This window comes from Rutidosis leptorrhynchoides, chromosome 2 (assembly GCF_046630445.1).
Source record: "Rutidosis leptorrhynchoides isolate AG116_Rl617_1_P2 chromosome 2, CSIRO_AGI_Rlap_v1, whole genome shotgun sequence".
NCBI lineage: Eukaryota > Viridiplantae > Streptophyta > Magnoliopsida > Asterales > Asteraceae > Rutidosis > Rutidosis leptorrhynchoides.
Window position 1 is genome coordinate 551,095,297 of NC_092334.1, and position 27,094 is coordinate 551,122,390.

Genomic DNA, 27,094 nt, shown 5'->3' on the forward strand with positions numbered 1-27,094 from the left:
ACCAACCTTTTGGTTGACACTTTAAAGCATGTTTATTCTCAGGTACGAAAGAAATCTTCCGCTGTGTATTTGCTCATTTTATAGATATTACTTGGAGTCATTCATGGCATATTTCAAAAGACGTTGCATTCGAGTCGTCGAGTTCATCAAGATTATTATCAAGTCAATTATAGTTGGATATATTATGAAATGGTATGCATGCCTGTCAACTTTCGATGTAATGAAAGTTTGTCTTTTCAAAAACGAATGCAATGTTTGTAAAATGTATCATATAGAGGTCAAGTATCTCGCGATGTAATCAACTGTTGTGAATCGTTTATAATCGATATGGACTTCGTCCGGATGGATTAGGACGGGTCTTCACATACCAGTAGGACGGGATTGCTGATTTTTCATTAATAGCTCATCATTTTGCTCTGCAACTAAGAGATATGAATTAAGTTCAGGATATGTTTTGAACTTTAGCATTCTCAAATTTCTTTGCACTGTGATGTTTGCAGCATTCATTGTGAAGAAAGTTTTCTCCATCATGTCTGCATCACTTATTTCATGTCCACAGAATTTAAGTTGTGAACATGTATTATACAGAGCTGAGCTATATTCATTTACTTTCTTAAAGTCTTGGAACCTTAATGTTCTCCATTGTTCCATAGCAGCTGGAAGTAAAATTTCTCTTTGATTATTGAATCTGCTTTTGAGAACTTCCCATAAAACATGGGGATCTTCTACAGTCACATAATTATTTTGTAAGCATTCATCAATATGTTGATGAATAAAGCAACATGCCGTTGCTTGTTCTTTTTCAGAACAAGTGTTGTTTTCATTTATGGCTTCAAGAATGCCCATTGATTTAAGATGCATTTTTACTTTTATAACCCATGGCATGTAGTTGTTTTCAGTTGATTCTAAAGGAGTAAATTTAAGCTTTTCCAGATTCGACATTTTCTATTAAAACAAACAACATGATAAATTATAGTCACTTTATATTCATAAGTATATAAACATTAAACATAAATTTAATATAACATAAATGATAAGTAAGTGACAGTGTCGACCATATGTAAGCAATCATTAATAAATGTTATATAACATAAATATAAATATTAGTAAACATAAATGATAATTAGGCGACAGTGTCGGCCATATAAATGTTAGACAATAGAAATATAAATGTTAGTAACATAAATGATAATTAGACGACAGTGTCGGCCATATAAATGTTAGATAATTGAAATATAAATGTTAGTAACATAAATGATAATTAGACGACAGTGTCGACCATATATTATTCAGGTGGTATAACCGACCATATATCATTTAGGTGGCAGAGCCAACCATAATTAGTATTAAGATTATCGTGCTGATAACGTGTTATAATTCAGTAGGCTTATAACTACCTTTAGTGGTTTGATTCTTGATGTTATAATTCAGTAGGCTTATAACTACCTTTAGTGGGTTGATTCTTGATTAAGAATGCTAATAATGAAGTGTAAGAACAAAGATGATAATGGAGAGAAAGAAAGAAACACTTTGTAAGTGTGAGAAAATGGTGCAAGTTTAATGCTTGCATTCATGGCTATTTATAGCAAAAATATCACAAGTTTAGTTAATACAATAATATTACTTTTGTGTATCAATAATTGACTATCCATATATATATATATATATATATATATATATATATATATATATATATATATATATATATATATATATATTAACACATATCTCCTTTTTTCTCATTCCACATCATTATCACTTGCTTGCTTCAAAATCAATCGATCAATCAAATGCATTGAGCAAACAGCAGATCTATTTCCCTTCTGGATCGTTACTACGTACTACTACTATTACTACTCTAATTAATTTCATTAATTATTAGTTCCTTTTTAATGCGTTTTCTATTACTATTATACATACTGGTAGTAAGTTCGTAGTACTAACTCTCAGATCTTATGCAATTTGGTGATTTATATTGATTGAATCTGATTAGGTCACAATAGTTGATGTAATTTTAATTGATTCATAGGTAGATACTAAATTTGGGAAGTTAATTACGAAACTAATGGTGTTTATTTTAGCAGATATTGAGATTTGAACTTTGGATTGGGATCCGAGGTTGGAGGTAGATCTGCGGCGTATTCGTTATCATTATTAAGTAATAAAGATGGCTGCAACTGTTGGTTGGGCTTATTCATCAAGCAGCAATGGCAGTAGTCCTGCTACTAATGATATGGTATTAACTACTTACTTCACTTGATCAATTGTTTAGTTTTGAGCCTAATGTTCAATTTCTGGTATGAGGATTGTGTAGTAAATTGATGTCTTGTAGGAATGACATTATGAATTATAAATACTTTTTTTTTTGTTTTGGATGTGAAATAATGGATGATTGTAATGTTATTATGCATGTTTGAATGCAATATATGTTGCTTTCGCTAAAAAGATATTAAAGAATGTTGTAAAACTTGACCATTTAGCTATAATTGAACACTCTGATAATGTTTAATTGATTGAGTGTATATTCGGGGGTCCCTTGAGCAGTTTGTAAGGATCATTTTCGTATGGCAAGAGGGCCATAGGTATTGCAAGGGCAAAGTTGACTAAAATGACCTGCTTCTTAATTGTTGATGTAGTATTCTTTAACTGTCTAGCCTGCCTGCATTCAGTATTCTTTCCAAATAGACTATTGATTCTAATTTTATAGTGTACCATCGGCCTTTTTTTCTGTGTGACAACCATAAAAACAAAAAATGTGGAATATAAGGCACAATTTGAGAATTGAAGTATCTAATCTTTTTGTGTTTTAACGAGAAGGCAAACTGATTGGCTATGTGGAACCAACTAAAGTAATATTACGATAGTTTGTTTTATCTTTAATGCTAACCTTGTTATATGTTACTACTATTGACAATTTCGTTATTACCTAACTAAATGCAGGATAAAATTGGGGATATTAGACCCCATGACACAGAACCTGCAACTCCATACTCCCTAATAAAAATGGGCTCGAGGTTAGTTTAATTATTCTATGTAATTTGTTAATTACTATTCAATTCAAATTTGATAAATAGGAGCCATTAATTTGTCGTGAAGTATACATATGCATTTCTTTATTTCTCAAACAAAGTTTCCGCGTCTTGATTTTATGCCATAAATGGAGTGTTCTTTTACATGTGGGTAGCTATACATTTGCAAGATTTATTCATTTGAGCATCTTTCACTTGCCTCGATTCATATTCTCACTGTTCAAGACTTCAAGGTCACGTGGTTATACGTACCTTTAGAAGGCCAAATTTTTTAGCTTGGAATTCATAATATCACTAGGGAAAATAGAGTATGAATAGTTGGTTGCCATATCTTTAAGATTAATAATATATGTAAGTAGTCAATTAATATTTTTTAAGGAGAGTCCTGATCATAAGGATAAATTATTCTGCGACTTTCTACATTTCTACAGCATACCGATGTTTCTTTAATGAGAATATGCATGATTGTGATTTCTGCAATCATAATAATATCCACCATTATTTTAAATTTTTATTAAGTCCACCATCAATGTGCATTTATTTGTGTAGTACAACTATGCAATGCATTAGTTATATCAAAGGATGAGTAGTCTTCTTGTCATGTAACCTTTGTAATGCAGCATTCCAATTTCCAGTATTGCACTTGTCATTTTTCTATCTTTGATCATTACATGCCATATTAGTTGCATCTGCTAAAATGTTCACATGATACAATTTTTAGACTTGTTATCTTAAAAATTTGGGACTCAAATTTCCAGCTTCGTATATGTTGATTGTTCCGTTTTCTACCTGCAGAGGGGGCAGTAACATGGAGGATCCAGATGGGACACTAGCAAGTGTTGCCCAATGCATTGAGCAGTTAAGGCAAAGTTCATTATCTGCACAAGACAAAGAACACAACTTAAGGCAATTACTAGAACTGATAGATACACGGGGAAATGCATTTAGTGCTGTTGGTTCTCATTCTCAGGCAGTTCCAGTATTGGTGTCACTCCTAAGATCAGGGTCACTTGGAGTAAAGATGCAAGCAGCTACCGTTTTGGGGTCACTGTGCAAGGAGAACGAGCTACGAGTCAAAGTATTGCTAGGCGGTTGCATTCCTCCGCTTCTCGGTCTTCTTAAGTCGAGCTCAGTAGAAGGAAGAATTGCAGCTGCAAAGACGATATATGCTGTTTCTCAAGGTGGGGCCAAAGATCACGTGGGGTCAAAAATCTTTTCGACTGAAGGCGTTGTGCCGGTGCTGTGGAAGCAGCTAGAAAAGGGGCTGAGAGGAGGACACTTAGTAGATGACTTGTTAACTGGTGCTTTAAGGAATCTTTGTAGCAGCACTGAAGGATTTTGGTCAGCAACGATTCAAGCTGGTGGAGAAGATATACTCGTAAAGTTACTAACAACCGAGCAATCTAATACTCAAGCAAACGTTTGTTTCTTGCTTGCATGCATGATGATGGAAGATGCATCTGTTTGTAATAGAATAGTGGATGCTGAGGCTACAAAACTACTTCTTAAGCTATTAGGGCCCGGTAATGATGCTCCGGTTCGAGCACAAGCAGCAGCGGCTCTAAAATCTCTTTCTGCTCAGTGCAAAGAAGCAAGGAAGGAGATTGCGAGTTCTAATGGTATTCCTTCTCTTATTAATGCTACAATAGCTCCTTCTAAAGAGTTCATGCAAGGTGAACATGCCCAAGCTCTACAGGAAAACGCAATGTGTGCTCTCGCAAATATCTCCGGAGGTTTGTCGTATGTCATCTCGAGCCTTGGTCAAAGTCTTGAATCTTGCACTTCACCTGCACAGATAGCTGATACGTTAGGAGCTTTAGCCTCTGCTCTTATGATATATGATAGCAAAGCAGAAACTAGTAAAGCATCCGATCCCACAGATGTTGAGCTGACGTTAGTTAAACAGTTTAAGCCTAAGTTGCCATTTTTGGTTCAGGAACGCACCATAGAGGCTCTTGCAAGTTTGTATGGAAACGCTACACTCTCAAGTAAACTTGCTAATTCCGATTCGAAACGTTTGTTGGTTGGTTTGATCACAATGGCAACTAACGAAGTTCAGGATGAGTTGATACGATCACTACTAATTCTTTGCAAAAATGAAGGCAGTTTGTGGTACGCTCTACAGGGTCGAGAAGGTATTCAGATGTTGATCTCTCTTCTCGGACTTTCGTCCGAGCAGCAACAGGAGTGTGCTGTCGCATTGCTTTGCCTTTTGTCTAATGAAAACGATGAAAGCAAATGGGCCATCACTGCTGCTGGTGGCATCCCTCCTCTTGTTCAAATTCTCGAGACGGGATCAGCCAAAGCAAAGGAAGATTCCGCAACGATTCTCGGTAACCTCTGTAATCACAGTGAAGATATACGAGAATGTGTCGAGAGTGCTGATGCTGTCCCCGCTTTGTTGTGGCTGCTGAAAAACGGAAGCTCTAACGGTAAAGAGATTGCAGCAAAGACTTTAAACCACTTGATTCACAAATCAGATACGTCAACTATTAGTCAACTTACCGCGTTGTTAACTAGTGAACTACCTGAATCTAAGGTTTATGTCTTGGATGCTTTAAAAAGTTTGCTTTCCACAGCCCCATTATCGGATTTATTGCGTGAAGGTAGTGCATCAAATGATGCAATTGAAACACTTATTAAGATTCTAACCTCTACAAAAGAAGAGACTCGTGCCAAGTCTGCATCCGCCCTTGCTGGTATATTCAATACACGAAAAGACTTGCGTGAAAGCAGCATTGCAGTTAAGACTCTTTGGTCTGTGATGAAACTCCTAAATTCTGAATCTGAGTTCATATTGGCCGAGTGCTCCGGGTGCCTTGCTGCAATATTTTTATCGATCCGAGAAAACCGTGATGTGGCTGTTGTTGCTAGAGATGCGCTGACTCCCTTACTGACACTTGCAAGCTCTTCGGTTCTACAAGTTGCAGAACAAGCTCTATGTGCATTAGCCAATCTTTTACTGGATACTGAAGTTTTAGAGAAGGCTGTACCCGAGGAGTTCATTTTACCTGCTACTAGGGTTCTGCGTGAAGGTAACATTACCGGTAGGACCCATGCAGCAGCTGCAATTGCTCGGCTTCTTGACTTTCGTCAAACTGATTTTTCCTTAACGGACTATGTAAACCGCACCGGAACAGTTCTTGCACTGGTGTCTTTTATCAAATCTGCTACTTGTGGGTCTGCTGCCGTTTCAGAGGCGATAAATTCACTTGCAATATTGTCAAGATTAAAAGGATCACCAGGAGATATCAAACCTGCTTGGGCAGTGCTTACCGAATATCCTGATAGCATAAGCCCGATCGTTGCGTGTATTCCTGGTGCGACTCCTCTGTTACAAGATAAGGCGATCGAAATTCTGTCGAAGCTTTGCCGTTCACAATGTGTAGTTTTAGGAGATGCAATTACAAGTATTTCGGGTTGCACTTCATCTATTGCAAGCAGGGTGATCAATTCATCGAATACAGCGTTGAAAACGGGTGGAACTGCACTTCTTGTTTGTGCCGCAAAGGTGAATATTCAAAGAGTTATGGAGGATTTGCATGAGCTACAACTGCATAGCCATTTAATTCAGTCCCTCGTCTTAATACTAAGTTCGCCAAAAGGTTCTCAATCGGAAAACGTTGAAGATAAAGATATTATTAGTGTCTGCAGAGGTTTTGAAGAAGCAACGGCCAATGAAAAAGAGACAAGTACATCCGTTATATATGGTGCTAATATCGCCATATGGCTATTATCTGCTATGGCTAGTTATGATGACAAAAGTAAAGTTGAAATTGTAGAGGCTGGAGCCATAGATATCGTTACTGAGAGGATCTCTCAGTGCTTGTCACAGTATGGTCAGGTACATACTAAACTTAATGAATTTTGTTTATTTATTTATTTAAATTTGTTATAATTCAGTAGGCTTATAACTACCTTTAGTGGTTTGATTCTTGATGTTATAATTCAGTAGGCTTATAACTACCTTTAGTGGTTTGATTCTTGATGTTATAATTCAGTAGGCTTATAACTACCTTTAGTGATTTGATTCTTGATTTAGAATACTAATAATGAAGTGTAAGAACAAAGATGATAATGGAGAGAAAGAAAGAAACACTTTGTAAGTGTGAGAAATGGTGCAAGTTTAATGCTTGCATTCATGAGTATTTATAGCCTAAAATCTCAATATAAAAATACATACTTTGTGTACCAAAATTGACTATATGTATACACCAAAATTGACTATCCATATCTATATTATTATTATTATTATAACACCCCCCTTGGATAGCAATTTTATTTTGTTGAAGATCAACTATAAATTACTGCCTCGTTAAAAACCTTGCTAAAGAAAACCCAGTGGGAAAAAACTTTAGCTAAGGGAAAAAGAGTGCAGCATGGAGTTGACTCCCCCTCAAGTAGACATCGCTTCAGCTGTTACATCTTTTGAACATGTCTCATGCCAATGTTATGAACGTGTGTTCTGAAAATAGCAGTTGGAAGTGCTTTCGTGAAAAGATCAGCAGAGTTTTTGCTAGATTGCACATATCTCATTTCAATCTGGTTGTCCTTAATGAGATTTTGAGTGTATGAGAAGAATCTAGGTGGTATGTGTTTTGTTCGGTCACTTTTGATATACCCTTCTTTCATCTGTGCTATGCAAGCTGCATTATCTTCATAGATAGTTGTTGGACTTTTATCGCGTTCTAGTCCACAAGAATCAGTAATGAGTTGTGTCATTGATCTCAACCAAAAACATTCTCGAGTAGCTTCATGTAATGCAATCACTTCGGCATGATTTGACGATGTAGCAACAAGTGTTTGTTTTTGAGAACGCCATGATATTGCAGTACCTCCATTTAGGAATACATATCCAGTTTGAGATTTAGCTTTATGTGGATCAGATAAATAACCTGCATCTGCATAACCAACCAAATCTTGTTTTGATTCGTTAGAATAAAATAATCCTAAATCAGTAGTTCCTCGAAGGTATCGAAATATGTTTTTGATCCCATTCCAGTGTCTTTTGGTAGGAGCAGAGCTGAACCTTGCCAACAAATTAACTGCAAAAGAAATGTCAGGTCTTGTACAATTTGTAAGATACATAAGAGCTCCAATTGCACTAAGATATGGTACTTCTGGTCCAAGAATGTCTTCTTGATCTTCACATGGACGAAATGGATCAGCTTCAACATTGAGTGATCTAACAACCATAGGAGTACTTAATGGTTTTGCCTTGTCCATATTGAAACGTTTCAAAATCTTTTCAGTATATGTTGTTTGATGTACAAGTAAACCATTAGGCATATGCTCAATTTGTAAACCAAGGCAATACTTGGTTTTTCCGAGATCTTTCATTTCAAATTCTTTCTTTAGAAGTTGAATGGCTTCATGGATCTCTTTATTTGTACCTATGATGTTAAGATCATCAACATAAACAGCTATGATCACATATCCGGATGTTGTTTTCTTAATGAAAACACAAGGGCAAGTAAGATTATTTGTATACCCTTTGCTTATCAAGTAATCACTTAATCGGTTATACCACATACGTCCCGATTGTTTTAACCCATATAAAGATCTTTGTAATTTAATCGAATACATTTCTTTGAGTTTTGCATTTGATGCTTCTGGTACCTTAAATCCTTCAGGTATCTTCATATATATATCACTATCAAGTGATCCATATAGATAAGCAGTCACAACATCCATGAGATGCATTTCTAAATTTTTAGAAACTGCCAGACTGATTAAGTACCTAAAAGTAATTGCATCCATAACAGGAGAATAAGTTTCTTCATAATCAATTCCCGGTCTTTGAGAAAAACCTTGAGCTACAAGTCTAGCTTTATACCTTGTAACTTCATTTTTCTCATTTCTTTTTCGGACAAAAATCCATCTGTATCCTACAGGTTTCACATCTTTAGGAGTGAGAATGATGGATCCGAAAACTTTTCTTTTATTGAGTGATTCTAATTCAGCTCGTATTGCTTCTTTCCATTGAGCCCAATCATGTCTATTTTGACATTCAACCATAGATGTTGGTTCTGGATCATCATCATTATTCATGATGTCATATGCAACATTAAATGAAAATTTCTCATCAAGATTTTTCATTTCATTTCGGTTCCATAATATTTTTGAATATGCATAATTGATTGCAATTTCTGTATTGACATCATCAATCTCCTCTGCAGTAGGAGTACTGATTTGTGGTTCTTCTTGAACACTTTCTTTTACTTCATTATCAGCTGATTTTCTTTTTCGAGGATTTTTATCCTTTGAACCGATTGGTCTTCCACGTTTCTGACGTGGCAAAGATTCATGAGTGACGTTATTGCCAGCTTTTGGAATTTCAATTCGAGCTGGAGTATTTACTGCTGGTATATATGATTTTGTCACCGTTTTTGTATCTGTAAATGCATCAGGCAATTGATTTGCAAGTTCTTGTATATGCATTATCTTTTGAACTTCTGTCTCGCATTCTTTTGTGCGAGGATCAAGATACTTTAATTGAGATTCACACCATGAAACATCATTTTCTTTATTTTTCATTTCTCCCCCTAATCTAGGGAACAATGTTTCATTAAAATGACAATCAGCAAAACGTGCTGTAAAAACGTCACCTGTCATAGGTTCAATATACCTTAATATTGAAGATGTTTCATATCCAACATATATTCCCAACCTCCTTTGAGGACCCATTTTTGTACGTTGTGGTGTCGCAATTGGAACATACACTGCACAACCAAATGTTCTAAGATGGGAAATATTTGGCTCTTGACCAAAAGCAAGTTGTAGGGGGGAATATTTATGACTTGCACTTGGTCTGATGCGAATCAATGCAGCAGCATGTAAAATTGCATGACCCCATATAGATACAGGGAGTTTTGTTCTCATTATCAATGGTCTAGCGATTAACTGTAAACGTTTAATCAATGACTCGGCTAAACCATTTTGTGTATGCACATGAGCAACAGAATGTTCAACAACAATTCCTATAGACATGCAATAGTCATTAAATGCTTGAGATGTAAATTCACCAGCATTATCAAGTCTCACCCTTTTAATGGTGTAATCAGGAAAATGAGCTCTCAATTTAATAATTTGGGCAAGAAATTTTGCAAATGCCACATTACGGCTTGATAACAGACAAACATGAGACCATCTGCTAGATGCGTCTATTAGAACCATGAAATATCTAAATGGTCCACATGGTGGATGAATTGGTCCACATATATCACCTTGAATTCTTTCAAGAAACATTGGTGATTCTTTCTCAACCTTAAGTGGTGAGGGTCTAGTTATCAATTTTCCAAGAGAGCAAGATGTACATGGAACCATTGTATCATGATGGATTTTTCTATCCTTTAGTGGATGTCCATGAGTACATTCAATAATCCTTTTCATCATTGTTGATCCTGGATGGCCTAATCTGTTATGCCATAAACTTAATACACCAGGATCAATATATTTTTCGTTAACTACCATATGTATTTCTGGTACATTTATATGTGTATAATGTAATCCAGAACTAAGTCTTGGCAGTTTTTCAACCACATGACTCTTGTCAGTGATACTTAAATATTTCTCATTTTCTGTTGTCACTGACTGATAATCATACCCGTTAAGGTATATGTCGGAGAAACTCAATAAATTTCTGCTTGACTTGGGAGAAAATAAGGCATCATTTATTAAAAATTTTGTACCATTTGGTAGTATGAAGTTTGCCTTTCCTATCCCTTTTATCAAGTTAGCAGGTCCTGATATTGTATGTATAGTTCCTTCCGTTGGTTTTAGATCAATAAAATATTTCTCGGATTTAAGTATAGTGTGTGTAGTTCCACTGTCTGCTATACAGAGATCTCCACCACTTGATTGATGTTGTATTCCAGCAAAATTCATATTGAACTTCATATATAAGAAATAAATAGTGAGTACATTAATATTACACAATATTTTAAACGCAAATAGATAGTACTGAAACATTTAGCAAACATAATGACAAAGACAGACGATATTAAATCGTTTATTTTTCAAAAGACACACAACTTAAACATTCAAGAAATCTTCATATAAATCAGATGGTTTCTCAGTGACTGTTGGATCAATATTATCCACAAAATTTACTTCCTTTTCTTTACCTTTCAGCGAATCCTGATACATCTTAACAAGATGTTTAGATGTTCGGCAAGTATTAGCCCAGTGGCCCATTCTACCACATCTGTAGCAAGATTCTTCAGAATTTTTAGAAGAATTTTCTTCAACATCTTGTTTAATGGGCTTGTTTTGTGGTTGATATTTATATTTTCGTGGATTACTATTTCTTTGACCACCACGGCCACGACCACGACCACGTCCACGCCCATTACCATTACCATAAGGATGGTTTCTACCATAGTTATGGCTTTTGGCATGATGATGGTGATGGTTATTATAACCACGACCTTGCCCGCGTCCTTGTCCCTGTTTATAATTATTTGCAGTATTTGCTTCGGGGATTGCAAGTGTACCAGTAGGACGGGATTGCTGATTTTTCATTAATAGCTCATCATTTTGCTCTGCAACTAAGAGATATGAATTAAGTTCAGGATATGTTTTGAACTTTAGCATTCTCAAATTTCTTTGCACTGTGATGTTTGCAGCATTCATTGTGGAGAAAGTTTTCTCCATCATGTCTGCATCACTAATTTCATGTCCACAGAATTTAAGTTGTGAACATGTATTATACAGAGCTGAGCTGTATTCATTTACTTTCTTAAAGTCTTGGAACCTTAATGTTCTCCATTGTTCCATTGCAGCTGGAAGTAAAATTTCTCTTTGATTATTGAATCTGCTTTTGAGACCTTCCCATAAAACATGGGGATCTTCTACAGTCACATAATTATTTTGTAAGCATTCATCAATATGTTGATGAATAAAGCAACATGCCGTAGCTTGTTCTTTTTCAGAACAAGTGTTGTTTTCATTTATGGTTTCAAGAATGCCCATTGATTTAAGATGCATTTTTACTTTTATAACCCATGGCATGTAGTTGTTTCCAGTTGATTCTAAAGGAGTAAATTTAAGCTTTTCCAGATTCGACATTTTCTATTATCAAAAATTAAAACAAACATCATGATAAATTAGAGTCAATTTATATTCATAAGTATATAAACATTAAACATAAATTTAATATAACATAAATGATAAGTAGGTGACAGTGTCGACCATGTGTAAGCAATCATAAATAAATGTTATATAACAAAAATATAAATATTAGTAAACATAAATGAAAATTTGGCGACAGTGTCGACCATATATTTTTTCAGGTGGTATAACCGACCTATATCATTCTGGTGGTATAACCGACCATATATCATTTTGGTGGTATAACCGACCATATATCATTTTGGTGGTATAACCGACCATATATCATTTTGGTGGCAGAGCCAACCATATTTAGTATTAAGATTATCGTGCTGATAACGTGTTATAATTCAGTAGGCTTATAACTACCTTTAGTGGTTTGATTCTTGATGTTATAATTCAGTAGGCTTATAACTACCTTTAGTGGTTTGATTCTTGATGTTATAATTCAGTAGGCTTATAACTACCTTTAGTGATTTGATTCTTGATTTAGAATACTAATAATGAAGTGTAAGAACAAAGATGATAATGGAGAGAAAGAAAGAAACACTTTGTAAGTGTGAGAAATGGTGCAAGTTTAATGCTTGCATTCATGAGTATTTATAGCCTAAAATCTCAATATAAAAATACATACTTTGTGTACCAAAATTGACTATATGTATACACCAAAATTGACTATCCATATCTATATTATTATTATTATTATAACAAAATTTATTTTCTGCATGGTTTTGGAATATAATTACAACCAGGAATGCTAGTTTTAACGAGCTAAGTTGGAAAACTCACGAGATGGAGTTGAGTCGGTTGGGACTTTAAAAAGACTAGTCGGTTGAGTCGGGGTTGAGTCGGACGATGACTAATGTTGACTGTTAGTAATATATATATTTAACATGTATTATATAAATAAATAATTAAAATCAAATATTTCAAACATATGTATAGGGCACCAAATCTAGGTATAAAAAATATTAAAATTTTAGACTGACTTTGATCGACCTTGACTGTGACTGACTCAGGCCCGACTCAGTTTGACTGACTTTGACCGAACTTTTTTAGCGTTGACCGACTATTTTGATGTTTTTGGGCAAAATGGTACGGGCTAGTCACCAAACCGACTAGTCGGCCGAGACGGTTGCCGTTTACAACACTGTTAACGAGTATATAAATATCTAATATACGCGCTTCTTGCAGTTTGACGATAATGAGGATAGTAGCATCTGGTTATGTGCACTACTCCTTTCGATTTTGTTTCAAGACAGAGATATCATACGAGCAAATGCTACAATAAAAGCCATACCGGCCCTTGCTAATTTATTAAGGTCAGAAGAGTCAGCCAGCAAATATTTCGCTGCACAAGCTACAGCAAGCCTTGTCTGCAACGGAAGCCGCGGAACCCTTTTGTCTGTTGCCAACTCAGGGGCTGCAGTCGGTCTCATTTCGTTACTTGGATGTGCCGATGCTGATATACGCGATCTCCTAAAATTATCCGAAGAATTTTCATTGGTTGCTTATCCGGAGCAGGTTGCTCTCGAGCGGTTGTTCAGAGTTGATGACATTAGGGTTGGCGCTACTTCTAGAAAGGCAATACCTGCTCTTGTTGATCTACTTAAACCAATGCCCGATCGTCCAGGGGCACCTTTTCTGGCAGTCGGGCTTTTAATTCAGCTTGGAAACGATTGCCCCTCGAATAAGACTGTTATGGTTGAATCTGGTGCTTTAGAAGCTTTGACAAAGTATCTTTCGCTTGGCCCACAAGAAGCCACGGAGGAAGCTGCTACCGATTTACTCGGGATGCTATTTAGCACTGCTGAAATACGGAGACACGAGTCAGCATTTGGTGCTGTGAGTCAGCTTATAGCTGTGTTACGAATGGGTGGAAGGGGTGCAAGGTATAGTGCTGCTAAAGCACTCGAGAATCTATTTTGTGCTGATCACATTAGAAATGCAGATTTCGCAAGGCAAGCTGTTCAGCCATTGGTGGAAGTTTTAAATACCGGGTTGGAAAAAGAGCAGCATGCTGCTATTGCTGCATTAGTTAGACTATTGAGTGATAACCCGTCAGGTGCACTTGCTGTTGCAGATGTTGAAATGAACGCAGTCGATGTTCTTTGTAGGATTCTTTCATCGAATTGTTCAATCGATTTGAAAGGAGATGCTGCAGAGTTGTGCTGTGTACTTTTTGGAAATACAAGAATCAGATCCACAATTGCTGCTGCACGCTGCGTCGAGCCTTTAATCTCTCTGCTTGTATCTGACGTAAGTCCAGCTCAGCACTCTGTTGTACGTGCACTCGATAGACTAGTAGACGATGAGAATTTGGCTGAATTAGTTGCTGCACATGGCGCAATAATTCCTCTTGTAGGCCTTCTCTATGGCAAGAATCACATGCTTCACGAAGCAAGTTCGAGAGCTCTCGTTAAATTGGGTAAAGATCGACCATCGTGTAAAATGGAAATGGTGAAAGCGGGTGTGATCGAGAGTGTTCTTGACATCCTTCATGAATCACCACCCGATTTCCTTTGTGCCGCTTTTGCCGAGTTGTTACGAATATTAACAAATAACGCTACTATCGCTAAAGGCCCGTCTGCAGCGAAGGTTGTCGAACCGCTCTTCTTTTTGTTAACTAAGCCCGAGTTCGGACATGATGGGCAGCATAGCGCGTTGCAAGTTCTAGTGAATATCTTGGAGCATCCACAGTGTCGTGCTGACTATACGTTGACTCTGACTTCTCACCAAGCTATTGAACCACTCATTCCTTTACTAGATTCTCCAGCACCAGCGGTGCAGCAGTTATCAGCCGAGCTTTTATCTCATCTGCTTCTAGAAGAACATTATCAAAAGGATCATACGTCACAGCAAGTAATTGGCCCGTTAATGCGCGCGATTGGTTCGGGTGTTCCCATTTTGCAGCAACGAGCTGTAAAGGCTCTTGTTAGTATTGCAGTAATTTGGCCTAACGAAATTGCAAAAGAGGGTGGTGTAGCTGAACTGTCTAAGGTTATACTACTAGCTGATACAACTCTCCCTCACGCATTGTGGGAATCGTCTGCTGCTGTTTTATCGAGTATTCTGCAGTTCAGTTCCGAGTTTTATTTGGAAGTACCAATTGCCGTTTTGGTACGGTTGCTTCGTTCAGGCTCCGAAGGTACCGTAATCGGCGCGTTAAACGCTCTTCTTGTTTTGGAAAGCGATGATTCCGGTAGTGCGGTAGCAATGGCAGAAAGTGGTGCAATCGAGGCTCTTTTGGAGCTTCTCAGATATCATCAGTGTGAAGAAACTGCTGCAAGGTTGTTGGAAGTGTTATTGAACAACGTTAAGATCAGAGAAACAAAGGCAACAAAATCAGCTATCTTACCACTTTCACAATACCTTTTGGACCCACAAACTCAAGCTCAACAGGCTCGATTACTGGCGACTCTTGCTCTTGGGGATTTATTTCAGAACGAGACTCTGGCACGATCTGCTGATGCTGTTGCAGCGTGCCGTGCATTGGTGAATTTGCTTGAGGATCAACCTTCGGAAGAGATGAAAGTTGTAGCTATTTGCACTTTGCAAAATCTTGTGATGTATAGTCGATCTAATAAAAGAGCAGTTGCAGAAGCCGGTGGGGTTCAAGTTGTACTTGATCTGATTGGTTCAAGTGATACTGATACGTCGGTCCAAGCTGCAATGTTTATTAAGCTTCTTTTTTCTAATAATACCATTCAAGAGTACGCCTCCAGCGAGACTGTCAGAGCTATAACTGGTAAATTATTACTTTTACTATACTGGCTTGACATAGTTACGTTTTACTACAGTAGTATATATTATACATGCACACTATTTAAGATAAACGTTGTAGATGTACGTCAGCTTTACATTTTAATTACACTTAACTACATCGATTTTTTAACGTGTAATATATACATAGATAGAAGTTGCATTCCTTTAATAATAGGAGATTTATCTTGTTATTGTTTGTAACACTAGATAAAATATCTGCACGAAACTTCAGAAATATCGATTATTTTGCATGCAGGTGAGCATGGTAACAGAAGGTCAAATAAAAACTAGCAATTGACGTCATTATAACTTTTGTTCTTAAGATGTAAACAAAATTACAAAGTTATAAATTTGCCAACCTATGTACCATCATTAGTCACGAATACTTAGTTCTAAGATTTGTTACGCAATTAATATCGGTAGAATTTCACCGTGTTGTATCTACTTAAGTGTCTCTACATCTCTTACATGACTCTAAAAAGATCGCATTATATCATATATTCTTACCTGGTTTTAAGGAAAAGCGAAAAAATAGCTCTAAAATACAATGGAATTTGACAGTAAATTCGATTTAGCATGGAAATTAAAAGTTTTGAAAAACGTAATATGGATTAATCCTGTGAGTATCTGTTATTAACTTATCCCCTTGTAATTAATCTGTTGCTTCTAATATTGAATGGTCATGCAGCTGCTATCGAAAAAGATTTGTGGGCGACTGGAACAGTGAACGAGGAATATTTAAAAGCTTTAAATGCACTTTTCGGAAACTTCCCACGGCTGAGAGCTGCCGAACCTGCAACGTTAAGCATTCCGCACTTGGTGACATCACTCAAAACTGGCTCCGAAGCAACTCAAGAAGCTGCATTGGATGCACTATTTTTTCTCAGACAAGCTTGGTCAGCATGCCCAGCTGATGTCTCTAGAGCTCAATCAAATGCTGCTGCAGATGCAATACCTTTATTGCAGTTCTTGATTCAATCGGGCCCTCCTCGATTTCAAGAGAAGGCTGAATTCCTGTTGCAGTGTTTACCAGGGACATTAACAGTAATAATTAAACGTGGAAACAATATGAAGCAATCTGTAGGAAACCCAAGCGCCTACTGCAAGCTTACACTCGGAAACACTCCTTCGAGACAAACCAAGGTATGATGCCATTTAACCGACACATTTAACCGATACTCAAGAATTTCTGTTATGACCTGTTATGCAACATGCGTATTTTGGTACCTCTATTAATGCTTTTATATAAGATCTATGTTCATCCTAACTCATGTAGTTCTTGTACACTACCCGTAGGTGTGATATAGATACACAATAGTGGAACTTTATATGTATACCCAAATTGTTGGTCATTTATATGGGGAGATAAAAAGTGAACAATGGTCTGCCTTTATAAAATAGGGAAATGTAAACTCGTATGAGTCTCCAAAACGAAATAAGATTTTTAATTTCAAATTAAATTCTTTGGGTTTAAACTAAAAGTGGTAAAGACAATTTTTTGGGTTTAAACAAGGCAACGAGAAGCCTATTTGAAATTACAATATTGACTTTATAATGAGTGTTCATTTTTATACTTCTCTAGTACTTTAATTTAGATATTGTAATATTGTATATCTTCACCAGAGATTAATATGCTTATGTCACATTATGTAAGATATTTGCACATTTTAATCTTAACAATGGTTACTTTCATGTTCAATTTTTTTTCAGGTAGTCTCGACAGGTCCTAATCCCGAATGGGAAGAGAGCTTTGTTTGGTCATTTGAAAGCCCTCCAAAAGGCCAGAAGCTACATATCTCATGCAAAAATAAAAGCAAAATGGGGAAGGTAAGTGTTGCAACACAAGCTAGTTTCAAATTAAATTATGTTCTCGTTTTTGTTATTAAACCTATTTGTTACAATATTAATCGTTAATCCTCTTCTAAATAGCAACGCAACGTAGGAGGTATAAATCAAATAAGCATTTTAATCACACTTTGTGTGCGACTTCCTACCAGTTTGCTAGTTTCTTCTCAACTGTTCTTTATCCCTTCGAGTTTTACCCATTCAACTCATTCAAGATGATAGTATAAGATATTTCGCAATATATCAAACCTATATAAGCTGAAAACGGATAAGGATTCCTCTTCACGCTACCCGGGGAAGGGTAGTATTTTTACCAGAGATGTACGCAGCCTAACCGGGTTATCCCATGAGTGTTATCTTTTTCCCGGCCACCCCAAGATATGCTGCTAGTGAGGTTTGAACCCGAGACCTCTTGTAAGAAACTGAGGGCTCAAACCACTTGGCTATCTTGAGATGTTTAAATTGCAATCCTCAACTTTTTAAAGATTTCGGAAGTATATTATTATAAATTGCAACTTATGCTTCTTTCATGTGCAGAGTTCTTTTGGAAAAGTAACGATACAGATTGACCGAGTCGTTATGTTGGGAGCAGTAGCCGGTGAGTACACTTTGCTCCCTGAAAGCAAAAGTGGTGCCTCAAGGAATCTTGAAATAGAATTTCAATGGTCAAACAAGTAACGTTTTGTTGATTTTATTTGTATATAATTTTTGAAGATTTGTGCTTTGTTCTATTGTAGAGTTTATTTAAAGTATAGCCTGAAGAACAATTTTTTCCTTGTAATTGTATTATTATTGTCACGTAGTTTGCTACACCTTTTTTGTTAATTGCTTGTGAGATGTGTGGTTATTTGATTAAACTGATTTAATGAAGCTTCTCAATGAAAGCTTTCTTTGTTGACAATTGTTTACCAAGTAATTTATTTATTTATTTTATCATGTCAGTTCAAAAAGAAGTCACAATGATACTTGTTGTTTGTCACGTCTAGCATGACTAGCCAAGATACTCATCCATCACTGAACAATCGTTAATGGTCGGTCGTTGAGTGCACCACTACGAACACCACCGTTTAACACGAACACCTCTCTGTGTGGTAATAGCTGAACCAAACATGCTATCAGTGAGTTTGTTTGCATGCGATGGTTTGATTTCAGGGTGATGTTTGTTGGTTGTAAAAGTTGATCTAAACATGCTCTGTGGCCTGTGGGGGTTTGTGCACCATATTAGTTTGATTTTAGGGAGATGTTAAAAAAAACTGTTTTAGAGCTTAAATCAATTAAATTGCAACATATTTCAATGTTCTTGGGAAGATAAATTGGTAATGCTAACATCAATATTCGAGTATTATCTTTTTTTTTTTTTTTCCTTTAACGGCAGAAATATTCGAGTATTATCTTTTTTTTTTAATGGCTGAAATATTCGAGTATTATGTGTTAGTATAAGTTTCCGTATAATGAGTCTTTATCCTTACCAGGAAGACTAAGCAGTGACAAGGAATGGCGCGCATTAAGATCAGAAATCGGTTATGAGTCATTATCTTGCCCTGTTAGCGAATGTATAGATGAACACGTTTCGAGAATATATAATGCGTTCTTTCCTTTTATATATCGGTTGGTAGAGTTATCTTCCAAACAAAAGACACTTGAAGCTATTCATTTTATCAGAACGGTTTTAGTAGACCTCAAGAAGGGACCTTTTAAAACAAGAAGAGTTGTTACTGATTCAATCTAGAGCGCAAATTCTTTCTGTCCTTTAATCTAATGCTTGATGCCCTTTTCTTGAAATGTAAGCATGAATCAAACGGAAAAGTCGAAATTTGTCAAGGAAATGATCATGTGAAAACGTCCCGCACTGGCGGTTGTGTTTCATGCCCTAGACGATGTGATCTGTAACGTAAAAAAGTGTGATAATTTAAGTAAATCTTCTTTTTCTTGGCCTCTACTAAAGCTTAACGGAATATGTTGTGGTTCGGTTCATGCTAATGGGGAGGAGCTCCCATTTTGGAACTGCAAGTAGCCTAAAATAATTTAGCTTTTTTAAGAATTCCATTTAGGGCTGTGCATGGTACGGTTCCGTCCCAAATTAATTCGGTTCTATTCCGTCCCGAGTCCCGTTTTATAGCAAAAAGTCGTACCAATAATGTTCAGGCCACGTCAGCATTTAATGGAAATTGTTTGTCAAAATGGTAAGAACCAAATGGCCCAAAAGGTATATATTACTCTCCGTCCCATAATTATTGTCTGGGTTAACTTTTTGTCAAATTTAAGATATATCTGTGAGTTATCTATTATACCGTTCTGATATTTAATACACACAAAACATGTGTCTGTATTAAAGAATCGTGGACTACAAGATTTATGCACTAAGATCATGTCAAAATGCATGCTCAAAGTTAGACCCGGCCCGTTGTCTACTCCGATCAAAATACATAAATTGTTATTATGCTTCCCCCGATGTTACTTAACCGATGACCTAATGATTGACATCTTGATATAAATACACAATACTTAATTTAGAAAAAAGTGTATTAGGAAAAAATAAATACCATGTATTTATTATATATAATTAATTAAAGGAAAATGAAAGCAAACCATTCATTTGAGACATGTCCAAAGAAAGACTTGATACAACCATTTGTCTCTAATTCTCACCCCCAAAGGTTGCAAACCAATCTAACTCATTTGGTCCACCCATTTATCCTAACCTTTTTTATTACCTCAACAAATATTGGTGCACTCTCTTGAACCATGGCTCAAGCCATGGTCTTGATATGGGCGTACTATTGTGTATTTTTAGCCACCACTACGAATGTACATTGTTTAGGAGTGAATTGGGGTACTCAGACATCAACACCTCTAGATCCAAAATATATAGTTCAAATGCTTAAAGATAATAAGATTAAAAAGGTAAAGCTTTTTGATTCGGACCATTGGACCGTTAATTTTTTTGCTGGCACAGGGATAGAAGTCATGCTCGGTATCCCTAACCTCAATCTTAAACAATTTAGCAAAGATTATGATGCCGTTCAAGATTATGTCAAAAATAACGTTAGCGATCATTTGCGTGATCATGGAGGTGTCAATATCAAGTAAGATAACACATACATTGTATACGGGCATTGATATATTCACCATGATTTTTACCTCTTGCACCATAACTGCGCATTAACAAGTTGTACGGTGCAATCTGCTAGTGCATAGGTTATGGTGGATGTAGTAAAAATGGTGTTGGATTTAGCACCGGGTTATACCTGTATTTTACATACATATAATAGTTTATGATAATTAATACAGGTATATAGCGGTTGGAAACGAACCATTCTTAAAATCATACAAAGGAGCGTTCGAGAAAACCATTTTCCCAGCTTTAAAAAACGTACAAAAAGCGCTAAATGAAGCTGGCCTTGGCAACAAAATCAAAGCAACCATCCCTCAGAACGCAGATGTTTATGACTCTGGTTCACTAGGCCCTTCGGCTGGAAACTTTCGGCCAGAAATCAGGGATATAATGGTCAAAATATCAAAATTTCTAGACCAAAACAACTGCCCATTTATGGTTAATATTTACCCTTTTCTTAGTCTTTACGAAAACGACGATTTCCCAATTGAATTCGCTTTCTTTGATGGGGGTGGAAAAGGTGTTCAAGACCAAAACATTCAATACACAAACATGTTTGATGCAAATCTCGACACACTTACGTATTCTCTCAAGAAAGCGGGAGCTCACAACGTTAAAATCATTGTTGGAGAAATAGGGTGGCCCACGAACGGTCATAAACAAGCGAACGTAAAAATGGCTGAAAAATTCTACAAAGGATTGTTAAAAAAGTTAGCAAGTAACAAAGGAACCCCTCTTCACCCGGGTTACATAGAAGTTTATTTATTTAGTTTAACGGACGAAAATATGAAGAGCATTGCTCCTGGCTACTTTGAACGGCATTGGGGGATTTTTAGATACGACGGTCAACCAAAGTTCCCTATCGATTTCTCGGGTCACGAGGGTAATGAAAAGATGCCAATAGGTGCAAAAAATGTGAAGTATTTAGATAATCAATGGTGTGTTTTAAATGATGATGTGAAGAATATGAGTATAGTAAGGCCTAATTGGGATTATGCATGTAAAATGGGTGATTGCACTAGTCTTTCATATGGATCAACATGTAATAAACTTAGTGAACGCAAGAATATATCTTATGCATTTAATATGTATTTTCAAATGAATCAACAAAGTGTGGAGGCTTGTAACTTCAATGGGGTGGCTAAGATTACTAAGCAAAACTATTCAACAAATGAGTGTCTTTTTCCGGTAGAGTTAATGAGTGGTGCCCGGAAGAATGTTGCCGGAATCAGTGTTGTAATTGGTTGGTTGAGTTTTTTGGTTTTGTTTTAAAGGATTGTAGTTTAGTAGATGTAGATTATTTGAATTTGTTTCAATTAAATAGCAAATAGCAAAGAGCAAGAAAAATTTGTGGATTTTAGTGTTAAGTTAGATTAAAGAAAGACAAGTTGTGAGATTGATATGTAAATATATTTTCCAATGGTTTTATGTTATTTTTTCTATTCAACTATTCAACTATATGTCTGTTTGTAGTTTATACTTCACTTGAAATGGCTAATTTAATTAATGTAGATGTAGATTGTAAGAGCATACAGAGTACTAAAAGGTCATTGGTTTGGTTTGGTGGTATTATAGTGACCCTTTCAACTTTTGATTGAAAGTTAAAGTCCTGTTATGAATATATTTTATAAATTTTTGTAAATTTTTATGTAGTGAGTATGAGTTTGTCATTCAGAAATAATAGTGATGAATTTAGAATAGTGAAAGTGAAAAAAATTAAGAAGCCTACAAATTTGGTTATCAACCAATAAAAAAAAAAAAAAAAAAAACTTTCAAGAGGTATGTCGAGTGGGAACGCGGAAAAACACCCAAAGAGAGTGGACCATTTTAACTAACTAGCAGGTACACGAGTTTCTCCACGGGTATCGGGTCCTCATTTGTTTACGAATTATTAGCTAAACAGGTTTTACCACGAGTATTCGAGTCTTTTATCGTGTTTACGGGTCGGGTAATTCGTTTTACGAGCCGGGTTATCGGTTTTGTGTCTAGCATCCCCATACCCGGACATGCAAAAATAAATACTCATACACATCCCTAGACCAATTTACCTTCGTATTTCTACATTCATTTTTAACCGATAAAAATTTTAGTTTCAAAATAAATAAACTTAGGGGTTACACGTGTAATTCCCGTTATATATCGAGGGTGTGTTTTGTTCAAACACGTACAATTTTCTTACAAAGGGGCTTTTGATTACAGAAAAACCTCAAAAGGGTTTTATAAAAACCTTATTTCTACTCGCCGGAACTTGGCCGGCAAATTCTCCGACATGGGTTCATCAATCAACACTCTTTCACTCCATTATCCCACAAGAATTCACGCATATCCCCAATTCAAAAAACACTTCCAAAATACACTTCATTTAGATCAAATTTTCAAGATTTCCCCAAAACCCATTTCTATAATCTCATATTTTAACAAACCCACTTCATATTACCCCTTAATTACCTCATCATCTTCACCCCACAAAGAATTTACTAAATTTATGTCAGAAAAGATTGTAACTTTGCTTGTTGGGTCATTCATTTTCATGGGTTTTTTCAACAAGAAGCCTGTACTGGCACAACCTAGTCAAAGTCACAGTCAAACAGAGAGTCAAAGTTTTGATTTTGATGAAGAAGAGATGATGTATATGAAGTTATTGGATGGTAATCCAAAAGATGTTGAGATTTTGAAATCTGTTTTTAATGCCAAGATGAAAAGAGGGAAAACTAAAGAAGCAATTGAGTATGTTGAGAGATTGATTGCTATTGAACCTAAGGAAGTTGAATGGAGGCTTTTGCAGGCTTTATGTTATGAGATGATTGGTGATTATAATAAAGCTAAGAATTTGTTTAAGAATATATTGAAAGAGAGGCCTCTTTTGCTTAGAGCTTTACATGTATGTTTTTTTGATTATTTCTATTTTTTCCCTTTCATAAGATAAGTTAATAATTACTCTAAGTCTCTCTCTGTTTAAACATTAATCTGCATAGTTACAGGTTTTGTATGCTTTATTCAACCTTACATAGTTGTTACTTCCTTTTAATAAGGTCTATAAGTCCATTTCATCACAGTAGTCTATCTTTTTGAGGAATTAGTAGTTTGATAAATGCATTAGTATTGGTGAGGTTATTGTAAAATTGTACAAAGTGGTTTTGTAATTTAGTGATTTAATATTATTCTTGTGACTGTTAATGGTAGATATGATGGGTTAGAGTTTGATGCTCAAAGTTGTTACTGTCTTGCATCGAATATCGCGTACGTATTGATGATGATGTGAATATGCGAGGTTTAACTGTGGCTTAACTTAACTTTGTTGTTGTAGGGGCTTGCTATGGTTATGCACAAGAATCTTGAAGGACCTGCTGTTTTTGAAATGCTGAATAAGTCACTGGAAATTGCTCACCAAACGAAAAAAGTGGCTGATGAAAGGAATATAAGAATATTGATTGCGCAAATGCATGTTGTGAAGGTGGTTTTTTTCACAATTATTAAGTGATGTTACTATAATTACAATCTTTAATTACTGTTTTCTGACATTTTTATCATACATTCTTCTGTACTATCTAGGGGGAACTGGATGACGCCTTGAAACTATTCAAGGATCTTATCGATGAAAATCCTAGGGATTTTCGGCCTTATCTTTGTCAGGTGCTTATGTTTTACTGTTTCATGCAGTGTTGTAAATCTCGTTATTTTTCCCCGAGATCTCGTTTTTGGAAGGCAGCCGAGACGAGATGTCCATATCCCGAGATATCTCGGTCAATGGGGTAAAACTTGGTCAAAGCCACGATTTCTCGGATTTTCTCGCTCATTTATCGGATTTTCTAGTAAAATCTCGAATTTTCTCGCTCATTTCTTAGATTTTCTTGTAAAATCTCATAAAATTGTAGATAAATATACATATATTTATTTTTATATATTTATATTAAAAAAACAAAGAAGTCAACGTCCGAGATCTCCCCAAGATTTTCCCGAGATGCCAAGATCTCCCAAAAAAATGTCCAAACGAGATCTCCCCGAGATCCGAGTTCTCCAACCTTGGTTTCATGTCTTGTTAACTGCAACTTTTGAGGTCGTACGTAAAGTACAAGTTCGCAAGGATTATCCACTCTTTTGTTGTCATGTTCATTGGTTGCTTGGGTCAAATTTTGTACAGTGGATACTTTATATAGATCATGTGAACTAGTTAAGGATCTAGATATGGAAATGCTGTACCAGTAACTTACAAATGTGTCAATTTGGGTTGTCTTTTGTATCAAACAGGCCAAATCATAAGTTTGAGATAGCAGGAATAGGTCAAATGGGTCAATTATGTGATGTATTTATTTGGGCGAATGTAAAGTTCTACTCTTTGTTTGGTAGGCTTAGTAATTGGAGTTCGAACTAATTATTTAACTTAAGATATTTCTTTGTGTGTGTGTGTTGTGAAAGGCTTAACTTGAGAAGAGTTAAAAGATATTTTCTGTAATACATGCTGAATTCATTGATTAGTGTTGTACAGTTCATAGAACGCGAAGTATTACTTGAAAAATTTGTGTTAACATCATTTATATCACATTTATATTTATATTCAGGGAATCATTTATAGCCTTCTTGATAGAAAGGAAGAAGCTGAAGAACAGTTTTTGATTTACCAAAGTCTCCTACCAGATGAATTTCCTCAAAGAGGATTCTTGGATGATGTCGTTTTGGCGGCAAAAACAGAAATACGACAACAAAACAAGAAAGGGTTGAAACCCGAGTTTTTATATAAGAAATAAGCAATCATTCATGATGTTATGCGGTAGATCGTAGCATAATCTCTATGTAGTGTGTTCCTTTTTCGAGTAGGTGAAACTCTTTTACGGGTGGCAACTTTGGTGCTGTGTACTTACAAGTTACAAGTAAGTGGTATTGGGAAAAAAAAAGAGCTTTTATTTGGCTTCTATTTGTTAAAATGCAATGCAAATTTGATATTATAAAATAATATGGAATTAGTAGATGTATATATGTAAAATATCTAGATATTAATTAATATGTATAAGAAAATATCTAGATATTAGAATATAAAAGAAAATTCTAGATAATTTAGATATTTATAAGTGAAGTTGTGAGAGTGAAATAAGAAGTGAGTTGTGAAGAAGAGAAGAAGAGTGTGAGTTAGCGAAAGTAGAGAAGATAAAGCTTGTAAGTAATATTGTAATTGTAATTTAATATAAGTGTTTTTGTTAAGTTTCCCGATCAAGCATTAGTTTGTGTTTAAGTTCTTAGTGCACTTTTGTTGTTCTTATTATATGGTCGGCTCTGCCGCCTAAGTAATACATGGTCGGTTATACCGCCTAAAGATATATGGTCGACACTGTCGCCTAAGTACATTGTGCACTAAGGATTTATAAAATTAAAGGCTAACCAACGTCAAAGTGTTGGTGTAGTGAGTCTAGTATAGTCTAGATCCTCTATAGTGGTGTGTTGGGCTCGTCGAAGCTTCCAACAATTGGTATCAGAGCGGGTCGTTCGAGACCATTTCTAGTGGAGGAAATCGGTAAACGTTGGACGTTTACATCGGCTTGTTTTCACCAAGGCTCTAAGGAAGATTCTGTCGGAGCACAGTTAGGAACTGTGAAAGCTCATCGGTCAGGGACCAAGCTTATTGGACGTTGGACGTCATGATGGCAGATCTTGCAAGTACGAGCAGTGGAATCAAGAGTCTCAATAACCACAACTATGGTTATTGGCGGACTTGCATAGAATCCTACTTAGAAGGACAGGATTTATGGGAAATAGTTGCTGGCAGTGACACAACGCCTCCACCGAAAGAAAATGCTGAAGCCTTGAGAAAATGGAACATCAAGGCCGGGAAGGCTTTATTTATATTGAAGACTACAATCGAGGAGGATCTATTGGAGCACATCCGTGACGAGAAAACACCAAAGGCAGCTTGGGAAACTTTTGAAAAATTATTTTCAAAGAAGAATGAAGCACGCCTCCAGCTCTTGGAAAATGAGCTCGCGGGTATCTCACAAGGAAGTCTGTCTATTTCTCAGTACTTCACCAAGGTGAAATCAATTTGCCGTGAGATATCTCAACTTGTTAAAATGCAATGCAAATTTGATATTATAAAATAATATGGAATTAGTAGATGTATATATGTAAAATATCTAGATATTAATATGTATAAGAAAATATCTAGATATTAGAATATAAAAGAAAATTCTAGATAATTTAGATATTTATAAGTGAAGTTGTGAGAGTGAAATAAGAAGTG

The 27,094-nt window shown here is 36.0% G+C and overlaps 3 protein-coding genes across 4 annotated transcripts; all 3 read left to right on the top strand.

Moving 5' to 3' along the window:
• The first annotated feature begins 1,731 nt into the window (after positions 1–1,731).
• LOC139894564 (protein CELLULOSE SYNTHASE INTERACTIVE 1) lies at positions 1,732–18,655 on the top strand. Of its 2 annotated transcripts, none has more exons than XM_071877917.1 (8): positions 1,732–1,838; positions 2,085–2,236; positions 2,941–3,014; positions 3,825–6,873; positions 13,335–15,888; positions 16,594–17,048; positions 17,616–17,732; positions 18,288–18,655. In XM_071877917.1, exons 2-8 carry the CDS (start codon positions 2,168–2,170, stop codon positions 18,426–18,428), a joined length of 6,459 nt encoding a protein of 2,152 aa, XP_071734018.1. In that variant the 5' UTR covers positions 1,732–1,838; positions 2,085–2,167; the 3' UTR covers positions 18,429–18,655. The 2 variants fall into 2 exon arrangements, with proteins under 2 accessions (XP_071734018.1, XP_071734019.1); XM_071877918.1 differs by having other exon boundaries at positions 1,773–1,838; positions 2,082–2,236.
• Positions 18,656–20,495: 1,840 nt separating this feature from the next.
• LOC139893062 (glucan endo-1,3-beta-glucosidase 8-like) lies at positions 20,496–22,150 on the top strand. Its single transcript, XM_071876197.1, has 2 exons — positions 20,496–20,836; positions 21,042–22,150. Exons 1-2 carry the CDS (start codon positions 20,496–20,498, stop codon positions 22,135–22,137), a joined length of 1,437 nt encoding a protein of 478 aa, XP_071732298.1. The 3' UTR covers positions 22,138–22,150.
• Positions 22,151–23,095: 945 nt separating this feature from the next.
• LOC139893063 (protein SLOW GREEN 1, chloroplastic) lies at positions 23,096–25,757 on the top strand. Its single transcript, XM_071876198.1, has 4 exons — positions 23,096–23,746; positions 24,173–24,319; positions 24,418–24,498; positions 25,425–25,757. The coding sequence occupies exons 1-4, from the start codon at positions 23,135–23,137 to the stop codon at positions 25,608–25,610; spliced, it is 1,026 nt and encodes a 341-aa protein (XP_071732299.1). The 5' UTR covers positions 23,096–23,134; the 3' UTR covers positions 25,611–25,757.
• Positions 25,758–27,094: the final 1,337 nt, after the last annotated feature.